At 39.0% G+C, this 18,977-nt stretch overlaps 2 protein-coding genes across 5 annotated transcripts in view; one reads left to right on the top strand and one right to left on the bottom strand.

Moving 5' to 3' along the window:
• LOC134678081 (anoctamin-1-like) overlaps nt 1–3,577 on the bottom strand; it is a 39,060-nt gene extending 35,483 nt beyond the window's left edge. For 2 of the 4 annotated variants that reach the window (XM_063536527.1, XM_063536526.1), the window contains exon 1: nt 3,049–3,577. In XM_063536527.1, coding sequence (XP_063392597.1) covers nt 3,049–3,279 — 231 coding nt within the window. In that variant the 5' untranslated portion in view covers nt 3,280–3,577. The remainder of the gene's footprint in view (nt 1–3,048) is intronic. The other 2 variants (XM_063536525.1, XM_063536528.1) reach the window with 2 other exon arrangements.
• A 1,403-nt stretch (nt 3,578–4,980) lies between these two features.
• LOC134678876 (dolichyl-diphosphooligosaccharide--protein glycosyltransferase subunit STT3A) lies at nt 4,981–18,970 on the top strand. Its single transcript, XM_063537598.1, has 13 exons — nt 4,981–5,202; nt 5,549–5,716; nt 5,961–6,121; nt 6,343–6,540; nt 8,576–8,767; nt 11,916–12,069; nt 12,387–12,464; nt 12,880–13,040; nt 13,285–13,449; nt 13,916–14,104; nt 14,529–14,748; nt 15,403–15,591; nt 16,140–18,970. The coding sequence occupies exons 1-13, from the start codon at nt 5,100–5,102 to the stop codon at nt 16,283–16,285; spliced, it is 2,124 nt and encodes a 707-aa protein (XP_063393668.1). The 5' UTR covers nt 4,981–5,099; the 3' UTR covers nt 16,286–18,970.
• The last annotated feature ends 7 nt before the right edge of the window (nt 18,971–18,977 follow it).

The following is an 18,977-nucleotide window of genomic DNA, read 5'->3' as shown; positions in this document are numbered from 1 at the left end:
ACAGAGTGCACAACCATCTGTGTATCTGCATTATTACTGGAAAATAATATATAGCACTAATTAAATAAATGAATTTGCCGGTGCCGGAGTTACATGACTGGCATGCAGTCGAAACAAGAACATTGTGCTACAGCATTACTGTTTAACGGCACACTTATCGTGAGTATCGGCTCACGGGGGATTTGCATGTCAAAACCGTAAAACGACCGAACTACCCGCAAGTAATTACTACAATTACTTCACCGCCGTGGACATGTCTGCCACACCTTGTAACCAAAATTAATCAATACCTATTTTACCTACCTACATTTTTATTCATCATCTCCTAGCCGTTTTCGGTCACAGCGACTGCGTTCTACTGCTGAGAGCGTCGCTGGTATGCTCTCATACGACTGACATAGCCAATATTTTGCAGCGAATGTGATTTTTTATTAGCATTAGATGGAAACAATTAACATGAGGTAATTATTGACCTTATCCACCATTCAACGATGGCTGAACTGAACCTATGAACTGCCCCTGAACGTTATAATAGCAGCATGTCTGACATGCCTTGATCGCCTAGTACCTTGTACCGACTGTACCGAGTAGTGAGTACAGTGGCGAAAGTGCCCTCGGCCGAGTGCTCAGTACTGGGTACTCGGCCGAGGGTACTCTCGCCACTGTACTCGGTACGTGTGATCAAGTCCTAATCGACCGAGTGTTGAGCGATTGGTGAGCACTCGGCCGAGAGCACTAATTCGCCACTGTACTTGTTAGGTGTGATCCAGAGGCAATAGTCAGTTTACCACGACAATACAAGGCGCACTTCAATATAGAGTGATAATACATGTATTCAGTGAGTTATTTAATGTTACAACCAATAGAAATCTGATTAGGAAATAATCAATGGCGATAATTGGGACCGGAGGTCGGCCGACGGCCGCAGTGGATGTTGCTACAAATTATCACAAGGCCCACATTGGCCTAATGTATAATAACTGTGTAAGAAGGTACTTATTATTGATACAACCAGCCCGCACAAGCAAATAATTGCCAATCTGATGAATTAATTCAATTGGCCACAATCTCATTTTACATCTACACATATGTAAATATACATATAAAAGAAGATCGCCAGTTTTTATTAGATATCTAACCGATCTAAAACCGTCGAATAATACTGAAAAGGAACTCTTATTACCATGGAATTTCTGGTAATATTCATCTGAATTATCCAACACACGCAATTAGCTTAATACAGCTTACAACCTTATCCTTATACCATAGTTAGTTACGCTTTGTAATTGATTAAAAATTGAATTTACCAATAGTCAATCTAAAGTTATAGACAAAGCCTATGGACACTTTCAATTCCAGTATGAATATGATGGTCGTTTTTGTCTATGTGACAGCGTGATAAAACGGTGTCCGTCAGATTCTATCTGTTTTTTATTACGTGGATAAATGTCGATAAAGCGAGTCATAAAACGCCTGCAGGTTGTGATACACGTATTTCACTATTGGTACATGACAATTAGCAATAACTCCCTTTATTTATAGATGGATTAGATGGCTAGTGAATCGTGCTAAACGTAAGAACAAAGAAAACAGGAACCGATATAATGGAAATTTCCATTCAATGTGACACATTACTTATTATTGCACTTGTGTGTAATTCTGAGACTATTCAGATTCAGATTTTTATTGGTAAAAAGAAATACAGATTTTTACACGTTTTTTACACTATGTTAATTACATAACAACATCAACAATAAATGAAAAGTTATTGATTTAAAATTTAAATATTTTAATATATGTAGAGAAACTAATTACGAATTTCAATTTAAAAAATGATGAATCAAAAATATTAGATTTTGTAATCCCTTATGTTAATACATGCTTTTTTGAGGTTCTGTACCCAAAGGGTAAAAACGGGACCATATTACCAAAGCCATTACTAATACTCTGCTGTCCGTCCGTCTGTCATGTCTATCACCAGGCTGTATCTCTTTTTTATTCTTTATTTATTTATACACGGCTTAAACATATGCCACCCTCATAGTGGCTCTCTAATTAAACTACAACATTCTAAATGTCACTACTTCTAATTTGTATGATATCCTTAACCATATTATAAAGAAGCCCAGCCTCTCCAGAGCTGTACTCTCTGCCAGGAAGGCTGTATCTCATGGACCATGATAGCTAGGCATTGAAATTTTCACAGATATTTCTGTTGCCGTTGTAACAACAAGTACTAAAAACAGAATATAACCTGTAATACTTAAGTAGGGTTTCCCACACCACACAACAAACATGTTTTTTTTGCTGTTTTTTGCGTAATGGAAACCTTCGTGTGGGAGTCCGACTTGCACTTGGCCAGTTTATTAAATAAGGACAAGTAATGTGTCTCAAAACTACACACCACTTTTTCACCACCTCTGTGTGGAACTTCGATCCTATGGCCTTTTATAAATTCTGGAAAAAACTATTTTTATGCGTAGGGTTTGCTATCAAAGATACATTTTTTTTTTGTTCTGTTTTGAACTGCCATCATCAAAGATACATAATATTTATTTTATCCAGACCTCTATAAAGTTGGTAAATTAATCCATAATCAGGTTTGGGGAGCATGAGTTTAATCTTCTTGGATTCCAACTATCTGATCATTAATAAAGAGTTTTATAACTACCGTGAAACGAGAAAATCGAAATAGGTAGGCAAGAGTGATAGATAGGCAAGGCAAAACATAAACCGAACTTTCGATTTACACAGTAAGCCATGTCACTGTGCTATTGACGCCCTCTACGCAGAGCTTTGTATAATATTCCCTATTACTTTTGCATTTATGAATTGTTTGGGAGTACAATTATTACTTTTATTTGCAAAATCATTTGTAATTATTTAGAGGGTATATTATTTTATCAGTGTAATATTTTCCCTATCAGGATTTAAATATTTTACGTATATGTAGACACAATGAGTAGATAATGTAAAGAAAAGAGATATTGCACTACCTTCAAATACATTACCTAATCAGTAGACATAAAGAAATAATAAATAGCTTACTTGGTTAAAGTCTCCATCTCCATCCTGCAGTAGCTGCTGGAGCGCAAGGTCATTGCGCTGCGCGTCCGTGAGGAAGGCCTCCGCTTCCGCCGCGTCAGACCTCTTGTGGTGCAACTTCACGCTGCCCGCGTAAATAGGGGTTGCTATCTTTGGCGTAAACACATTATCCTCAACCTTCTCCAACAAAGGCCGCGGTATGTCTTCTTCGAGGGACGGGTCGCCGTCGGACATCACATATAATTCCTGAACTTCGATACCTCCGACTCGTTAAAGACTTATAAGGAGACAGTCATGTCCTTATAGAACTGATGGCTTTCGGATATTAGTCACTGAAATGCTGTGCCGTGCGACTGTGTGATCAGTGTGATTTATAAATATCTTATATTTTAAAATAATTTAACACGGTATAAATATTATGACTAAATCAGATCACCCACAATAGGTAACAGTAGAAATTGTATAGAAAATAACAAAGAATATAATACTACTATATTACTAGACTTAAGATAATAGGGTCAGCACACAGCTGTATGAAGTTTCCGATCTGACACTTGGATAGAGACCACAGAGCGGCTACCGCGAAAACCGAAATCCGCAAATTGCGGGGATCTTTCTCTTATACTCCAATGAAGGCGTAATTAGAGTGACAGAGAAAAATCCCCGCAATTTGCGAACTTCGATTTTTGCGGTTATAGCCCAGACTCTAGCAGCACTGCTAGCCATAGATGGTGGGATTCTATAGACGTGCTATACGCGTGCGTCCGTGCGTAATAAAACATACGCAACGCGTCACTATGATTGGTCGAATTTATTTGTTGCCCAACATAATCAATATGAAATTTACGGTGGGGAAATCTATGCTATGAGGTGCGGACGCGATGTGACGCTAGTATTGTTTGGAGCATTTTTTTATAATTTAGAGCGCTCAAATATCACCATAAATCTAAAATTAATGCTAGAGTTCTTTGATCCGCACGGCCTGATTTGATCGGATAATTTAAAGCCCGCTCCACACTCGTGCTGGAATCGAGCTTAATGAGATGGGACGAAAATAAAATTGTCCCATCTGACGGGCTTTTCCTACTACTTGTATTTCTCTTTACTTAAAGCCAAGCGCGCACCACGATTTTTTGTCGCGCGATAATTTAGTCGCAGAAATGTAACGTATGGGTTTATATGGCGGTGCACGCATATGCGACAAAAAAATCGCAGCGATTTTAAAATTGTGATTTGTAACATTTTTCCGCGACAGCGCGCGACGCGATTGTCGCAAAGTGAATTGCAGCATACGAAGCTGTATGGCCCCGCGCGCACTGCGATAATAAAATCGCAGCCGGGACCTCAGTCGGCATTTCGCTCTCCAAGCGTCAACATATCGGAACTTGCTTCTCCAATGGAGTTACAAGATGAGACGCTAGATGTTGACCGTTTAATTATGGAAATAGAAGGAGATCACCTTTGTGGTATAAATACTCAAAGTCATACAGCGATTGCATATTGTTTCACGACAAGCGACTGGTACGACATCCATGTCGAGAATGAACAAATCGTCGACTTTTTCATCGCAGTGCGCGCACTGAATTTTCTGCGATAAATTACAGCGCGATTCTAAAATCGTGTCGCAAAAATTAAAATCGTGGTGCGCGCTTGGCGTAAGTGCCCTGCAACAGTGATAAGTTGAGAACAGAGCTGATAATATATTAGGTGCTTGATAAATTAATATTATGTAATCGTCTTGGGTTGTTTTTTATCAAAGACACATCCTAGAAAGAGAGGCAAACAGCGATTGCATGTTAAAGTTATATCTAAAACCACGACCCGATATCGAGCCGGGATGTTAGTACACGTCAGAGTTTTAAAATTTATTATTATTATCTGGCAACAAAGCTTGCCACGCCGCCTGGGATCTGTCAATTTGCTTGCGTCGGTGTCTTGTCTGCAGAAAAGACCGTGTGTTAGGTTGCCGGCGAAAAATTCGTTTGTTCACTATTAATTGTACCACTTATGTAAAAATAAAATATAAAGAACTCCAGGACCAAAACACTACAAAGATGACTGCGGAGACGCAATCTAAGGCTAAACTGCCTCACCTTTCGTCTGATAAGCAACTTACTTTTATTAAACTGGCTGTTTTGTCAATGGCAGCGATTTTATGTAAGCATTTATATTTTCTTCTTTATTTTGTTAATACTGTCCCACTATAGTCAACCTTAAATCTATGTATTATACTTTTGAACTAGCAGTTTCAAAGTTTTCGCAGTCAAAACGGTAATAAATATAAGCTGCTTTGTGAGGTAAGATGAGTGTCAGTAGTCTCAGCAAAGACCGCATTAACTATATAAACCTACTAGTCTATTAATGAGTATTTGTAACATGATAATTTGGTCAATGTCTTACTCTGTTTTGATGTGCTGTAAAAGATTATTGACAGTATTAGGAGAATGCAGTTGAGAGGCCAGCATTGATTATGTGTGTGTCATGTAGATACTTTTGCTTTCAGCATTTGCCACACGTCTGTTCTCTGTCCTACGGTTTGAAAGTGTTATCCACGAGTTTGATCCTTACTTCAACTACAGAACTACCAGGTATCTCACCGAGGAAGGTTTTTACAAGTTTCACAACTGGTTTGATGATAGGGCATGGTATCCCTTAGGCCGGATCATTGGTGGTAAGAAACTTTGATATATATTGGAGAACTATTTAATTTAATATTCACATTTTAACTATAACTCCGGTAAGACTCAAACATTAAAATTTGGAACGGGTCACTCACATATTATTAAGTTGAAGCTCTACATGTTTCGATCCAATTTTGAGAAGAGGATAAAAATAATTTTAATACCATATTCACATTATTAAAAATAAATAATTTTACATCCATGACATAGTACATTGTTTGATATTGTCTACAGGCACCATCTACCCTGGTTTGATGGTCACTTCCACAACCCTCTACAACATTATGCAGTATATGAACATCACCATTGATATTCGCAATGTGTGTGTGTTCCTTGCGCCATTTTTCTCTTCTCTCACAACCATTGTCACATACCTTTTGACTAAAGAACTAAAGGTACAGTCACATGATTAACATTATGTACAATAATCAATTGCTATAAAGCTGTTTCCGTACCAAAATAACAGCCTGTGTTCTTTTTTGTAGCTTGATTAGTTTTTATAATAAGAAGTAGCTGTTATTTACCTGGTTTTATCTATAGCTATTATTTTTGATGATGAAAATTACGCTATGCAGAATACAAAAATATAATATGCATTGTTTGTCAATGCTGACAGGATGAAGGTGCGGGGCTGGTGGCTGCAGCCATGATTGCCATCGTGCCCGGCTACATCAGCCGCTCTGTGGCTGGAAGCTATGACAATGAAGGCATAGCTATATTCTGCATGTTACTTACTTACTACTTCTGGATCAAGGCTGTCAACACTGGAACTTTGCTGTGGGCCACTATGACTGCATTAGCATACTTTTACATGGTGAGTTTAAACTTAGTTTTTATAACAAATTTCTTCGTAATAATCTAATCTAGTAATCTGTTTCTTTAAAACTGCTCTGCAAATTTATTGAATATTTTTAATCAATGTATAATCAGTTTACATTTAGTTGAACAGACAGAAGAATACTGTCATCCCTGATTGGTCAGTAAACAAAGACTTTTGCTGGTTTAGCATTAGCCTTAAATGCCAATCATATATCATAAAGATGAAACCTTCACCCTGATTAATGTATTTGTGCATTTTTCAGTTTTTGCAGTTTCATACAAAATATTTATGAAAAATTAACCTTGCCTCATTATTGTATTTTATATATGTATCATGTAAATTGACTTTGCAATTGGAGTAAACCAGCAATGAATCCCTGTTTACACATAATTATCAAAATAAACAGTTATAAATGGCAAAAGCGAGTTTAATGCGAGTGCATAATGCAGTGCAACATTTTATCTGCTAAAAAACGTCATGGTGACATCTACCTATTCTGCCTTGACTGCAAAGAGGCACATACTGATGAAGACAATATTTCAGCACAAGATCATATTGCCGTCGCACTCTCTCATACCAGGTTGACGTTACTCAACGCGGGCACTCTACAACGGCCGGGCTCACACTGGGCTATAATCGAAAATCGAAGTTCGCAAATTGCGGGCATTTTTCTGTCACTCTAATTACGCCTTCATTGGAGTAAAAGAGAGAAATCCCCGCAATTAGCGAATTTCGGTTTTCGCGGTAGCCCCTCTGGCCGTCTGATACGGAGCGATTTGCATCGACCAATATGTATTGAGTTAAGGGAGCGTTTCAGAGTAAAGTTAGAGTTAAGTTAAGAGTTATCTTTTATATTGGTCGATGCGGATCGCTATGCACTGACGGTCAGTGCGGTACCAAAAACCAGCATTAAAGAAGAAATACAATGCCAGGCGAATTTCAACCTTATCTTAATATTACAAAACTGAATGGTGTAAAGTTTCTCGCTGTTAAGTTAAAGTGTCGTTATCACCTTATAAAACAAAATCACCCGCCTCGTCTGTCTATTTGTGTTTGTATGTTCGCGAACTACTGAATGGATTTTCATGCGGTTTTCCCCTATGGATAAAGTGATTTATGAGAAAGGTTTAGGTGTATAATTTGCTGCCCCCTGCGAAGCCGGAGCGGGTCGCTAGTATAATAAATATATGCATTTTGATAAGATTTTTGATAACTTATCAGATTTATTGGTAGAACGCCGAGTGAAACTTGCAGCAAGTAAAGAGTTCGAAATCATACTGTGTGTATTGAGCAATCCTATTGTTTGAAACACTGTTGCGAATCTCTAATTATCTCACCGACTGTAGTACAATGGACTTGAATGCATGGAAACGGGTTATAATGAAAATGTAAGAAGTCTTTTTAGGGTTCCGTACCCAAAGGGTAAAACGGGACCCTATTACTAAGACTTCGCTGTCCGTCCGTCCGTCCGTCCGTCCGTCTGTCACCAGGCTGTATCTCACGAACCGTGATAGCTAGACAGTTGAAATTTTCACAGATGATGTATTTCTGTTGCCGCTATAACAACAAATACTAAAAACAGAATAAAATAAAGATTTAAATGGGGCTCCCATACAACAAACGTGATTTTTGATCAAAGTTAAGCAACGTCGGGAGGGGTCAGTACTTGGATGGGTGACCGTTGTTTTTTTGCTTTTTTTGTTTTTTTTTTTGCATTATGGTACGGAACCCTTCGTGCGCGAGTCCGACTCGCACTTGCCCGGTTTTTTTACCATCCAATCCAGTCTCATAAGTCTCATAACTCAAACATCCGCTGTTTCTGATGCTGTTATTTTTACGAAATCTTTGTGATTGTAAATCAAATTGTCGTCACTCACTTCATTTGTGTTTGAACTCTGATGAAACAAAAGAGCCTTGGCTTGTCTACTCCATGATGACTACATGTAACTACGGACGATCAATCGGCGTGCGCTTTACAAATATACAAATACCGTTTTGAGCGTGAGTTAGAGGTTGTTACTTGATGCAGGTATCGTCTTGGGGCGGCTACGTGTTCCTGATCAACCTGATCCCGCTGCACGTGCTGGCGCTGATGGCGCTGGGCCGGTTCTCGGCGCGCGTGTACGTGGCCTACAGCGCGCTCTACTGCGTCGGCACCATCCTCTCCATGCAGATCTCCTTCGTCGGCTTCCAGCCTGTGCAGAGCTCCGAGCATATGCTGGTAACGTATATCTTGAACGAGACGGTTCTGTGCGGCTGTGCGCCAGTTAAAAAGAAATCCATAAGCAATGCTATAGTGAATTAAAAAAACTTGTAACTCAAAGTATATTTAATGAAAAACAAGCCTATTACAATCACTATATCAATTCTTATTACAAAAATTCCAAGTCACTCTGGAAAAACCTTAAAAAAACTGTTTTGACAGATTTTAACAGTCGAGATAGTCTTCCTTGTCATTTCAATGACCCAAATTTGATCAATGACAATTTTTTAAATGTTCCTGGCAATGACAAGGTTGCGTTTTACACTCAGTTTTTCTTTGAAACTCGCCGCTATGGTCATAATTTGTTTAACTTGGAACCAGTGAATGAGAACGAAGTAGGGAAATATATACGGTCCATTACTACCAATTCAGTTGGTGTAGATGCAATTAGTCGAGATATGGTGCTACTCACCCTTCCGCGCACCTTGCAAGTGATTACGGCAATCATTAATCGGTCTATACTGACAGGCGAGGTGCCTGCTTTGTGGAAATCTGCCTTAGTTACACCTATACCTAAAATGGATAACGCGCGAGAACTCAAAGACCTTAGACCTATAAGTATATTGCCTTTTCTCTCAAAGATACTAGAAAAAGCTGTTTATGACCAGTTATATAAATATGTAGAGGGTAACAATATTCTGCCTCAATTACAGTCAGGTTTTCGCAAAGGTATGGGGACTGTGACTGCCTTGACAGACGTTGTGGATAATATTATTACAGAACAAGACTCAGGGAAAGGGACTTGTTTAGTGCTATTGGATTTTTCTCGTGCTTTCGACTGCATTAATATTGATTTAATGCTTTCAAAATTAAAATACTATGGCGTAGATACAAAGTCACTCTCGTGGTTCAAAAGTTACCTTGATGGGCGTACTCAGTCAGTCAAAATATGTAAAGAAGACGGCACTTTTTTGGTATCTGATGCTAGACCGGTAACTCGTGGCGTCCCTCAAGGCTCGATACTAGGTCCTTTACTATTCATAATTTATAGCGCCGATATAACTAATGTTATCAAGCACTGTAAATATCATTTATACGCAGATGACGTTCAATTGTATTACTCAGATCACTGTAATGACTTTGCCAATTCAATCGTTAAAATTAACGAAGACCTCGAAAACATATCATCCTGGGCTGAAAGAAACTGTTTGTTATTAAATCCTCTTAAAACGAAGTACATGATTATGGGCACTAAAACACAGATTACTCGTATTTTGGACTGTGATCCTCAATTAAGCATCAGAGGCTCTGCAATCGATCGTGTAGAAGAGGCTAGAAACTTAGGTGTAGTACTTGATAGTCAGTTGAGGTTTGAGAAACACGTAGGTGAATTGGTTAGGTCATGTTTCTTTCGCCTCAAGGTTTTATACCAGATCCGAAATCTTTTGAGTGAGAACGTCCGCATTACTTTATGTGAATCGCTGATTCTTTCAAAATTGAATTATGGTGATATAGTTTATGGACCACGCCTGCAACATAAAACTCGTCGCTTAATACAAAGAGTACAAAATGCGTGTTACAGATTTTGTTACTCAATACCCCCTAGAAGCCACATTACACCGTATTTGAACAAATCGTCCATGCTGAATATGTCTTCTCGGCGACATCTACATCTTGCATGTCTCCTCTTTGGCGTCTTAAACAATAAAACTCCGGAATATCTCTTCTCCAAAATTAATTTTTCAACATTTCACAATCGTCATGGCACTAGGTCAACTCGGCGTTGTCTCTTAGAAATGTACCCTCATAGAACAATTGCATTTACCGGTTGTTTCCGATATCTCGCGACCAAATGCTGGAATGATATCCCTCCACCTGTAAGACAGCTCAAAAATAAGCTAACTTTTAAACACCAGTTTAAAAGGATACTGCTTGAAAAACAAAAAACAGGTATACCATATGGCTTTTTGGTTGCGGATTTCAGGATCTAATCGGTAATTCGAAGGATTTCCAGGAGAACTAGAACCAAACCCAATGCACTCACTCACTTTTATTTTATTTTTATGGCCACTTAATATTTCTTATTTTTGTTTTATTTATGTATTTTTATTTCGGAATGTTTTAACACCATTTAACTACACACTGTTTATCATCACATTTACCCAAGTGTAACGTGATCTGGGTTCCGGCAGAATATCAGTGCTTTGCTCAAAAGAGCGAAGCGTATAGCTGAGTCGGAACCCTTTTGTTTTTGCTGCAATGCACACAGAGTACAGCAAGTAAACCCATCTTTCCGTGTTTAAGTATTTTTTATTGTTAATTAAACTCTGTAGATATTTTTAGTTTTGTTCTGTTTGTAATGTACCTATTTGTAAATTGTGTGTTTTTGCAGCATACAAATAAACGTTTTATCTATCTATCTATCTAAGTAGCCTACCTATACTCCTACTACTAGCTTAGATGGCTGGCGAGGCTTAAGATTTGTGTAAAATTAATTACTTTCAAAATTAAAGCACATAAAAGTTCAAGTATTACTGTAATGGGTATAAAGTTTCTGAAATATGATCTTACAGTATAAATGGTGCTACTTTCCCGAACTTCCCGCACTAGTGCGGATATAAGCACTTTCCGTGCCTATGTCGATAATTTATAGGGCCATATATGTACTGTAAAATGTTATACAATACGCGTGCGAATAAGTGATTTAATTTGACTAATTTCCTACTTTCCGCATTTGTATCGTAAATAACCAATGTGTTTCGATAATATCACGTCATAAGCTAAAATATAAAATAATGAACTAGTCAATAGGTCAGCAAAATCCATATACATAATAATAAAACGTAGTTAACTTCGCACCTTTCTGTTCGACAGGAAATTTATTTTTATTGAAACCACTGCGACAAGTAGCACAACACATAATAAACGCATGTTAGCCGTGATCACAGCATGAACCTCGGGACACACTTATCCCACGTACGCAACGTATGCAATGCGTTATGACATCTAAATCTAAACCCTGAAATGTCTATGTGAAATGCACATTACAAGTATGTTTCTACTTTCTAAGCATACAACTTTCAGTGTTCAGATTGTCATAATGCATTGCATACGTTGCGTACGTGAGATAAGTGTGTCCCTGCCTTAACGAGTGTCTTGTGTGCAGGCGCTGGGCACGTTCGGCCTGTGCCAGCTGTACGCGTTCGCGCAGTACCTGCGCGCGCGCCTGTCGCCCGCCAACTTCGAGCTGCTCTTCAAGGCGCTGCTGACCACGCTGCTCGCCACGCTCGGCACCGCCGTCGTCGCGCTCACCATCACCGGTAACTTTACTGTCTCTACTAGCTACCATCTAGCAACAGAGGATGCCAAACATCTTTCCAAGGGAGCAAGGGAAATTGGCATATTGTCATAAGTGGAGCACAGGCTCGTCAGGCTCTGAAGCAATAGAGCAACTGGTTTAATGGTTAATCCACGCCAAAATAAAACAAAGTGTACGCCATCCTTTAGAATTATCATCACAGGAGAAACAAGCTTCTCAAGAAGTCAGTTTCAATATCAGTGTATTTAGGTGTTATTGCAATTTATAGCTGATACTTTATTTCCTTCTGAAGGTTGAAAATACGTGTTTTTGCTATAGGTAAAATCTCGCCCTGGACTGGCAGATTCTACTCGTTACTGGATCCTTCTTACGCCAAGAACCATATTCCAATTATCGGTAAGTTATTCTTAATTTACAAATATGTAAGACATTGAACCTTCCCTGCAAGTAGGCTATCTGCATTCATCTTTAGGGTAGCGTGCCCTACCGTGAAAATTTAAATGCGAATAATGGTTTAACTCCTAGATTTTGTAAGTTATCTCTTTCGGTATCATTAGAATACAAGAGGCAAATAATGATTTTGATGTTCGCTTTAGCTTGCGAGAGCGAGAGGTCGTCAGTCAATAAACTAGTACTTAGAAGTACATCTCTGATTCTGAACTCTATGGAATTTAATTTTTTCCACTATTGACTAATTACTGTGAGAGTAAACTTGGCGTTGCCGCCCGTTTGGAAGATGCGAGAATGTTCTGTGACGTAAGTAATGTAACAAGTTAGCGCTGCGGCTGGCTATATAGGGGTTTGTTCGCAGCGTCGGTGTCGGAGCACCAGCCGACGTCGTGGTCGTCGTTCTACTTCGACCTGCAGGTGCTGGTGTTCCTGTTCCCCGCCGGCCTCTACTTCTGCTTCGCCAAGCTCACCGACGCCAACATCTTCATCATCCTCTATGGAGTTCTCAGTATATATTTTGCTGTAAGTTATTTGTAATAAATTGTAGTTTATACTTCATTAATATAAACATGTCACTTGGTGAACTTTACTTGTTTATTTTTAAAATGATGATTGAGAAGCTTGAGCGCGTGGAAGGCGACGTCGAGTGTCATCATTCCGTTGTCTCCGCGCAATGATTCCTTTACACTTTGCTCTCTGACTTAAAGTGGTTTACGTTACTTGAGTATAGGTTTTGAATATGAGCTTAATGTGTTGAGTGTCGCAGGGCGTGATGGTCCGGCTGATGCTGGTGCTGGCGCCGGTGATGTGCATCGTGTCGGGCGTGGCGGCCTCCAGCCTGCTCAGCCTGCACGTCAAGGACATAGAGCCCAAAGTTGAAAAGCACGACAAGAAAAAGAAGCACGAAAATAATCTGGTGTTCCGGTCCGAGGTGAGTAAGATGTCTCTTTAATTAGCTTCATTCCTGATTTTATTGGAAGATGTCAATTGATTCCCGTGACGTAAGATCCAAATGCTTCTAATTAACCTGGCGGTCTAGCATAAGTTGCGTTTTCGCGCCCGAGTCCATACTTGAAGTCGCGCTAGATGTATGGAGTCGCGGGCGAGAACGCAACTCATGCTTGACCGTGACCGTCTGCTATCTATTGTACCCCAGACACATCCAAATGCGGAAATAAATGCACGTGCACCGCGAGTAAAAACGCCCCTTACAAAAAGCGCGTCCATGTACCCTTCAAATATTTATTTATTTATTGTTACGTGTAAGTTATTTATTCTTATAGACTGGTTGTAGTTATATAAAATGTTGTTCCACTTCAGAACAAATATTGATAGTATAATGTAGGTATTGATTGTGTATGCGTGTTGAAGCATGTTAGGTTTGTTGTGTGGTGCAGGTGGGCGCGCTGTTCGTGTGCGTGCTGGGCTGCCTGCTGGTGTCGTACGTGTTCCACTGCACGTGGGTCACGTCGGAGGCGTACTCGTCGCCGTCCATCGTGCTGTCGGCGCGCGCGCACGACGGCGCCCGCATCATCTTCGACGACTTCCGCGAAGCCTACACCTGGCTCAAGATGAACACGCCCGAGGTACTGTCACACACCACACATACGCCGCGGTCGGTCGTACTCCACTGCACGTGGGTGGACGCGCCCGAGGTACTAGCACAACATGTCGACGTTATGTGTTCAATTTACTCACTCACAACATTCCTCTTAACTGATCGGTGGAATTTATTTCTTTGCTAATTTTTTTTATTCTTGTGTGAAGTACATTCATTCACTTACTGTTAAACCACTCTATTGCGAGTTGGTTCCTACTACTTAACAAAAAATTATTATAAAACGAAATTGTTGTTTAAATTAGCTTGTTATTACGAAATCTATATTTAACATTAGTTTCAAATTGAATTTAGTACTTCATGGATTTAGTTGTTACCTGAAAACATTGAACATTACCAAAAAGTGAAGCTCGTACATGTCCTCAATTTAAATACGGGATAATTATTGGCAGGACGCTAAAGTGATGTCGTGGTGGGACTACGGCTACCAGATAACAGCGATGGCGAACCGGACGGTGATAGTGGACAACAACACGTGGAACAACACGCATATCTCGCGCGTGGGGCAGGCCATGGCGTCGGGCGAGGAGCGCGCCTACGAGATCATGCGCGAGCTCGACGTCGACTACGTGCTCGTCATATTCGGCGGCCTCGTCGGATACTCTTCTGATGGTACGAGTACAGGCCATTATTCAATAGCGCACTAACGGCTCATTTACACGGTGCGCAAGTCGCATGCGGGTTTCATTCATTACATTGCGGTTTTTGATCGGTCGGCTGAATTGGATGCAACCAACAGTCCGCGCGCAATGTAACTAAAATCGCATGCGAGATCGTGCGCCGTCCAAATGAGCCCTAACCCCTGGTTCCCATGAGATCTGGCCACAGAATAGACAGGCGAAAGAAGACTGCTCTGTTCAGTTCAGATCAATTTAAAAAAACCTTAATATGGCAAATAATTTAGACTATAGTCTACATGTTTTTTAAATAAATTTAATTATAAACTACGGATTGAAAAATAGGAATACATACTAAGAAAACTTAAAAAATAAAATGTATAAAAGTAACTGGGATGACTGGGACAAGATTGTTTAGCTCAAGTATACTTCGGCTGCTAATTGTTTTATGTATTACCCTATTGCAAAAGAGCCATTAGCGATAACATTAATCGGTGCAAATAATATTTCCTCGACCTTTATACCTACATTTGTAATTTATTGGAATCAAGAAGTTGATCATAAATATGTACATACAATGAGTAGCAACAAGCATGTAGGTTGTTAAGATACATTCATAGGCAGTGAAGCATGTGATCGTGTTGGGCAGATATCAACAAGTTCCTGTGGATGGTGCGCATCGGCGGCAGCACGGACCGCGGCGCGCACATCCGCGAGGCCGACTACTACACGAGCGCGGGCGAGTTCCGCGTCGACGCCGACGGCTCGCACACGCTGCTCAACTGCCTTATGTACAAGATGAGCTACTACAAGTTCGGCCTCGTCTACACCGAGGGCGGTAAGTCTTTCGACATTCATTATAAAACCGTACCATATTGTACTTGAGTTTATTGCTCGCCTGCAAATAATCTCCTACAGTAACATGCCTGCAGACATTTAGTGGGCTCCTGCGAGTCTTATTTTTTTACTCTACTGTACCTCGGTTTTGTGGTAGCTCTTATTATTTTAGTACTAGTATTAAAGAATACTACTCTAGACATTGAATCGACTGCCATATAAATTTAAACATGTTACAAGTCACCTGCATTACTAAAGGAAACCATAATATTTATTGTAACAATAATGGTATTAAATAGAATAAGAAACATGTAAAATACATAACATACTGATAACTTATCGGTGATATGTAACGTTAGTGCCTAATAGTTTACATTTAATTGTAAAACATTCTCAGACTCATAACAAACGTCCTCGTAATTTGACACACTTTGTCACTTCTCTTGCTTGCTTAGAAAATATCGTTAAAAGTATTGGGTGCAGACCAACTCCAGTAAAATAGTATAACGGTAGAGTAGTGAATGTCATTGATGATGGTGTGTTTGACAGGGCGGCCGCCCGGGTTCGACCGCGTGCGCGGCGCCGAGATCGGCAACAAGGACTTCAACCTCGACGTGCTGGAGGAGGCCTACACCACCGAGCACTGGCTCGTGCGCATCTACAAGGTCAAGCCGCTGCCCAACCGCGGCGTCTAAACTCCCATCTCCATTTTTCTGAAGCTCATTGTACAAACAAATGTCATTTATTTGCACATGGAATAGAGCTGAATTTCTTTTGTCCTAAAATTTAACAAACCAAAACAAATGCAACTTTGTTCCTTTTGTGAACTCGTTTTAAATTATTGTTATAAATTTTGTACATTTTTTGCACATGGGCTCAGGAAAAATATTTGTTTCCATTCTGTAATTTCGCTCGTACTTAGGCCGTATACAAACCATCTGTTAATCGTTTAATCATCATGCTCCATTGAAAACCGTTTTCTACAGAAGGCATCCGACAGCATAAATACAGTAGAACTTAACTATGGTAGTCACTAATTTAGTCTACTGAGATTTTATATGACGAATATGTATTGCTTTTAATACTTTTGAGTTTTCGCTATACGAGTAAACTTAATAAAGTGAACAGAAACCAATGCCTGCCTATCCAGTACAGTCGCCATCAAGATATGTGCGTGTATATTTTTGAGCACCCCGTCCGAAGCACAGCAATCTGCATATAATTATTGTAATAAGCTTGTACCCAGATATTAATCACTTTAATACATATGATGGCAACTGTACATTCTGGTCAGTCGTTGAAATTAGTCATACTATTCTGACTCAGTTATATAGGCAAAAAGGCCATAACTGAACTCTTATAATATAATTTTATTCTGTCTATCCATAATTTTATTCAGCAACTCGCTTGAATGTGAATGTAGTTGTATATTGCGAGCTGCTACAATGTTTTGTAGGATTAGGACGTGCCCTGCTGCCGCATGGCAGGCGCATCTTTCTATAGCTCTTCTACGTCAACAAAAAAATATGTTGAGATACGGTTGTACCGTTTATGAGTAACCTATGAGAACCTGCGCTTTATTAATGAAAGGAATCAAGTGCCGTGAAAATACGCTCTTTACCAGTAGGTCGGCTATCGGTATGCTCGGAACCCTTCATTGTTCGTGGGCCGACCCGTACTCGCGGTCGGATTTTTTATTGTACTTTTTCATAAGAGGAATAGTGTAGTTAATAACTCGATAACTATATGTGTATGTAATACGACTGAATGAATTGTTAGATATATATACGAGTAAGTATAGCATAACATATCCGCGTCCCAACATCAACTCATGAGTGTTACGAGGAATTCTTTTCTACTAGGGATATGTTTATAATGTTGGATAGATGTTTGCAAAACCACATAACTGAGTATTTTGGTTGATATTGCATTTATAACTAACAGCTGTTAGGCGAGTTCATAATAACTGTATTTTCATGAATCTAGTTTATTTATTAACCTATTTTATGGCAAATAAAAAAATAACAATTTATATCCTACGTCTAATAAACGTACAAGATCATATTTCACAATGGAGAAAACAACGATAAAGAGGATATTAAATAAATTTTGTTAAGTATATATTTTAATTCTATACGTGTATATTTGTTAGAATCGCATATTTTCAATGAATGTGTGGACAGATGTATCGTTAGCGCTTGTAGGAACATGAGCACCACTGCACTGGGATTCGGACAGTCTTGAAAACATTTTGGCTAAGCTAGTTTGACGTAAAACTTGTTTTTAATCACGTCATTGCTTAAAATCTGTAGCAAATGCTAGTAAGTAGCAAAGAGAATTTAGACTAGATAATGACGTTCTAAGTGTTAATCATTTGTGTCGAAAGATGGCAGTAAATGTACTGACTACATAATTTACTTTGACAATATTTTTTAGTGTAAATTCTCTTTGTAAGTAGTAACATAATCATACTTTCTAGTGCTTTTAAAATAAATATTCCATGAAATTGTTGAAGTAAATAATAATTTACTAGTTAAATTTATTTCTCAATTTTAGTATATTATTTAACCATATCGAAGACAGCACAAAATACTAAGTGATTATGTAACATCATTGTGATAAGTATTATCGTTGTAAGTGTATTACTTTTTTGATTTCAGAACCAGCTTGAACCTTAATAAAATTTTACATTAGCACTTAGCAGCAAACACAATTGAACACACACGCTGACCGATGTCATGTCAATACAATTTTGCGAGATTTGCCATTTTTTAGATTAATTATAAATATTATGGAGATGACCCCTGTCACCCTACCCATCGAGTTTGAAAATTATAGTTTCAATTACTGTTTCAAATGTCAAAAATTGTCGCAAACGAAAGTCCTGGGGCCCGTTTCTCAAAAGCTTGTAACTTGTAATACAAGTGGAAGTCCCTTTCTAACTAAAAGCTGTCAAAAAGTGACATCCGCTTGTATTACAAGTTACAAGCTTTTGAGAAACGGGCCCCTGCTCTACAGCTAGAGTAGCTTTGCTCACTACAGACATTGAAACAAGCAGCTTCCGACGCCCTTAGCATTGTGTTTGCTATAATTTATCCAATTTATTGTGAAGTATTGTGCTTTCAGCTTTGTACTGTGCCGCTTTTCGTGCAATATGTTTTTTACTTGCAGTAAACATGACTTCTTAATTCTTTAAATCATATATGTATGTATTCGGTATTTTATATATAGAACCGTCAGTTTATATTATGTTAGTCAGGTATATTTTAGGACCATGTATGTCCCCCAATGTCAAACCGACGTTACGGATTACCATATGATTTATGGAAGTTGTAAAATTTTATTTTTTATTTTTATGCAAAATAAAACATTAAAAAGAATCAACGA

Source organism: Cydia fagiglandana, chromosome Z, assembly GCF_963556715.1.
Source record: "Cydia fagiglandana chromosome Z, ilCydFagi1.1, whole genome shotgun sequence".
Classification (NCBI taxonomy): domain Eukaryota; kingdom Metazoa; phylum Arthropoda; class Insecta; order Lepidoptera; family Tortricidae; genus Cydia; species Cydia fagiglandana.
The sequence above is the reverse complement of the archived record's forward strand: the minus strand, read 5'-3'. Positions and strand labels throughout refer to the sequence as shown.